Source organism: Otolemur garnettii, unplaced genomic scaffold (genome assembly GCF_000181295.1).
Source record: "Otolemur garnettii isolate 467f Iridium unplaced genomic scaffold, OtoGar3 scaffold00032, whole genome shotgun sequence".
NCBI lineage: Eukaryota > Metazoa > Chordata > Mammalia > Primates > Galagidae > Otolemur > Otolemur garnettii.
Genome location: NW_003852427.1, coordinates 15,935,926 through 15,939,424, shown reverse-complemented (window position 1 = coordinate 15,939,424; position 3,499 = coordinate 15,935,926). Strand labels below are relative to the sequence as shown.

The following is a 3,499-nucleotide window of genomic DNA, read 5'->3' as shown; positions in this document are numbered from 1 at the left end:
AATCCAATTAAAAATGAAAATATTTCTTTATATTATAGTAGAGAATGCATTCTCTTCTCATTTGTTTGTTTTGGAGTAAGGGGATGGAGAGAAATCCTGAGAGAAAAATAAGAATAAGGGTGTGCAAATATTTTTAACAAGTAAGAATTATATTTAAAACTGTGAAAAACTTACACATGGGCGGTGCCCGCAGTTCAGTGGGTAGAGTGTCAGCCACATACACCGAGGCTGGCAGGTTCGAACTCATCCTGGACCAACTAAAATCAATAATGACAACTACAACAACAACAAATTTACACATAATAGAATGTTTCATCAAAGACTCTGGCAAGGATAATTTCTAAAAACTAGAATATTTCTGATATAGTAGTGAATGCAAAAGTGTATATTCTAAGGGGAAAAAAAGCAACGACATGCAAATAAGAATCTTTAAGTGAATGCGGTGTGCTTTCCTCTCTGGTTCTTATGATTTTTCTATTGTTTTGTCAGCTACCAAAGTTACACGAAGGTTTCTGAGTATCAGTGTTTACCTTTGTGATAGTTGCATCTCCCTCTGTTGTCCAAACTGATAAAATCCAGCACTCTGGAAACAGCCAGGCATCCTCCCTCTGCTGTTTGTGAGCCGACATGAGGTAGACAGACACCTTCTCAAGTTTGACGCACGCTGTGTTTTCTCTCCCGGCTGCAGCAGGAAAGCCTTTTTTGTGTTTTAACCTGGCTGCCTTTGAAGAAGTGCTTCTGACCTCTCCATGGCCTCTAAAGGTAAGAAGAAATAGAACCACCTCCTACAATTTTCCTGACAGTCTGACTGAAAATATACAGGCGTAGGGGTGTTCGAGTCAGGAAGACTGGTACTTTTTAAGCTGCCATTTCTCCTCCGAACACGGGAACTTTAAAATTTTAAATCCAAGAAACATGTTGCATTACACCAAAAAGAAAAAACACCCACTCTGTCTGGTGGAATGTGCCAGTTCAGATGTAAACAATGCTTCAGTTGTCATGAACATAAACTTAGTGACCTAATAAGAAAAGCTTAATAGCCAAATTTAAAATGAGGATGTTTCATGTCAAACACAGGACAGGGTGATAGTCCAGATTTAAAGAGATTTGATAAAAACTTTTCACACATAATTTAGAAAGCGTTAAAGTTCTCTTGGAGAGAGGGAGTTACTAAGGTTTGTCTTAAGTCTCTAAACACATAGGAATATCATTACTGATGTATTTAAGGGATTTCTCAAAAAAATAAGAGATACAGTTGCTTTTTAAGATGATACACTACAATCTCACTAAAAAAAATTGTGCATCTTATGTAAAAATTAAGATTATATGCTTGCATTTCATTTTCAGTAGAAATCATTGAAGTCTAAGCTATAATGAAAAGTTTTAGCATGAAGAATGATGATTAGTAGAATTGATGGAAACCTTTTAATTTAATTATATATAGGATCATATAGTTCCTCAATTTGTAGTATTTTAAATTCAATGAATGGTCCATTGAAAAAATGTGTATGCTTACTTATACCCTTTATCAAAACACACCTTGGGGCACCATTTAGTATGAAACAAATGAAGAAGTCTTTTCATTTTTCATCGACATTGGACATAGACCAGTTATCTGAGCATCAGTAAGAAAGTTTAACTTGTAAAATATATACGTGAACCAGCAAAATCCATGCATTTCAGTATATGTATACTTCATTTTTTATATCCAAAGACAAATAAACAAAAATCCCTGCCAAGTCTTTTCTTTCCTTTAAGACTGATTCTTATACTCAGTCCAGAATACTTCATCACTTCATAAAACAAGAGTGAACAGCAACCCTGAAGCCTGTAAGGTAAAGAGCTGGAGACGGTGTAAAATATTTATAAGCTAGTTATACATTTTTAAAAGAGTAGATAGAAATTCAAAGCCAGATAGAAATTCAAAGGTGTTTCTTCTTCATCTGGTGGTCTGAGTCTTTGAAGAAACTTGTGACTAGAAAGCATTACGATCAAAATATGATTAATCTACCAAAAAAGTAGTGCTGTTCAGTGATGATTAAGGACTAAACTTGGAGGCAAAACTTCAGATGGAAAACTGACACTCCTGTAACTTCCTCAAGATGTTCTAAGACATGGAGTGGATAAAACCTCTATCAGAGCCTCTATGCTACTTAAGAGAATGTAAATAACAATGTAGCTTTCTTTGGAATTAGAAATCTTGTTTGAAAGGGCAAGTCAGGTTATTGTCTTTTTTTACATAAAACATTTTTGTGGACAGTTTTCTTCAAATATGCGTAAAGACATTATTTATAACCTTGTTTTCCTCTGGCCCATGAAACTGCATTGGCAATTGGCGTTTTCCCAGAAAATACAAGCTAATTAGACTTTTCACACATTTCTAAACCAATCAGCACTGCTAAACCAGAGGAGAGTGTAAATACTGGATGCCATTGGAACTGAAGACAGATTTGTGTAATATGGAGCCCCCTGTTTCACTGTAAACAATTTAAGAACACGCTGGTCTCAAACTTTAAGTTCAAGGAAAACAGAAGTTTTCAGGATGTTCTAAACTGAACAAGAGCTGTCTATAAAAGACACCAAAATCCCAGAAGAGGAAAAAAGGGATGTGAGAATAGTGATATCTCAACGGTCTCCAGCAGAGCCTCACCCACCCTCTACTTCTGAATAAAGATTTTGGACATGGTAAAAAGCTCCAAGTGCATTAATGCCTCAGGTCCTGCTGGTCCTAAGGACCTACAGATCTGGGTTAGGAAGGTATAAATACTCACCAGATACTCAATAAGCCACTGTATTTTGTTAGAACAAGCACAGTTGACAAAGTGAAATTGTGGTAATTTGTCAGTCTTTTTAACAATAAAGTTGACAATGAGAGAATCTAGTAACTTTCTGCCAGCAATTGTTAGATCTTTTTCATTATTCATTGAGGGACAACACATGTACAATAAAGTACATGAAGAGCACAAAACTTAGGCTCTATGATTTTTTAAATAAAAATTTTTATTTATTTATTTATTTATTTATTTATTTTTGAGACAGTGTCTCAAGCTGCCGCCCTGGGTAGAGTGCTGTAATATCACAGCTCACAGCAACTTCAGACTCCTAGGCTTAAGTAATTCTCTTGCCTCAGCCTCCCAAGTAGCTGGGACTACAGGCGCCTGCCACAGTGCCTGGCTATTTTTTTGTTGTTGCAGTTGTCATTGTTCTTTTAGCAGGCCCAGGCCAAGTTCGAACCTCGGTGTATGTGGTGGGCACCCTACCCATTGAGCTATGGGTGCCACCCTTTTTTTTTTTTAATCTTAAAATAAAAATTACATTTCACGGCTCAGTGCCTGTGGCTCAAGTGGCTAAGGCACCAGCCACATACACCTAAGGTGGCAGGTTCGAATCCAGCCTGGACCCGCCAAACAACAATGACAGCTGCAACCAAAAAATAGCCGGGCGTTGTGGCAGGCGCCTGTGGTCCCACCTACTTGGGAGGCTGAGGCAAGAGACTCGC

At 37.3% G+C, this 3,499-nt stretch overlaps 1 protein-coding gene across 2 annotated transcripts in view; it reads left to right on the top strand.

Moving 5' to 3' along the window:
* Positions 1-728: 728 nt before the first annotated feature.
* The window catches only part of PLSCR5 (phospholipid scramblase family member 5), a 36,439-nt gene continuing 33,668 nt past the window's right edge, over positions 729-3,499 (top strand). The window contains exon 1 of one of the 2 annotated variants that reach the window (XM_003789465.2): positions 729-762. In XM_003789465.2, coding sequence (XP_003789513.1) covers positions 750-762 — 13 coding nt within the window. In that variant the 5' untranslated portion in view covers positions 729-749. The remainder of the gene's footprint in view (positions 763-3,499) is intronic. The other variant, XM_012804941.1, reaches the window with a different exon arrangement.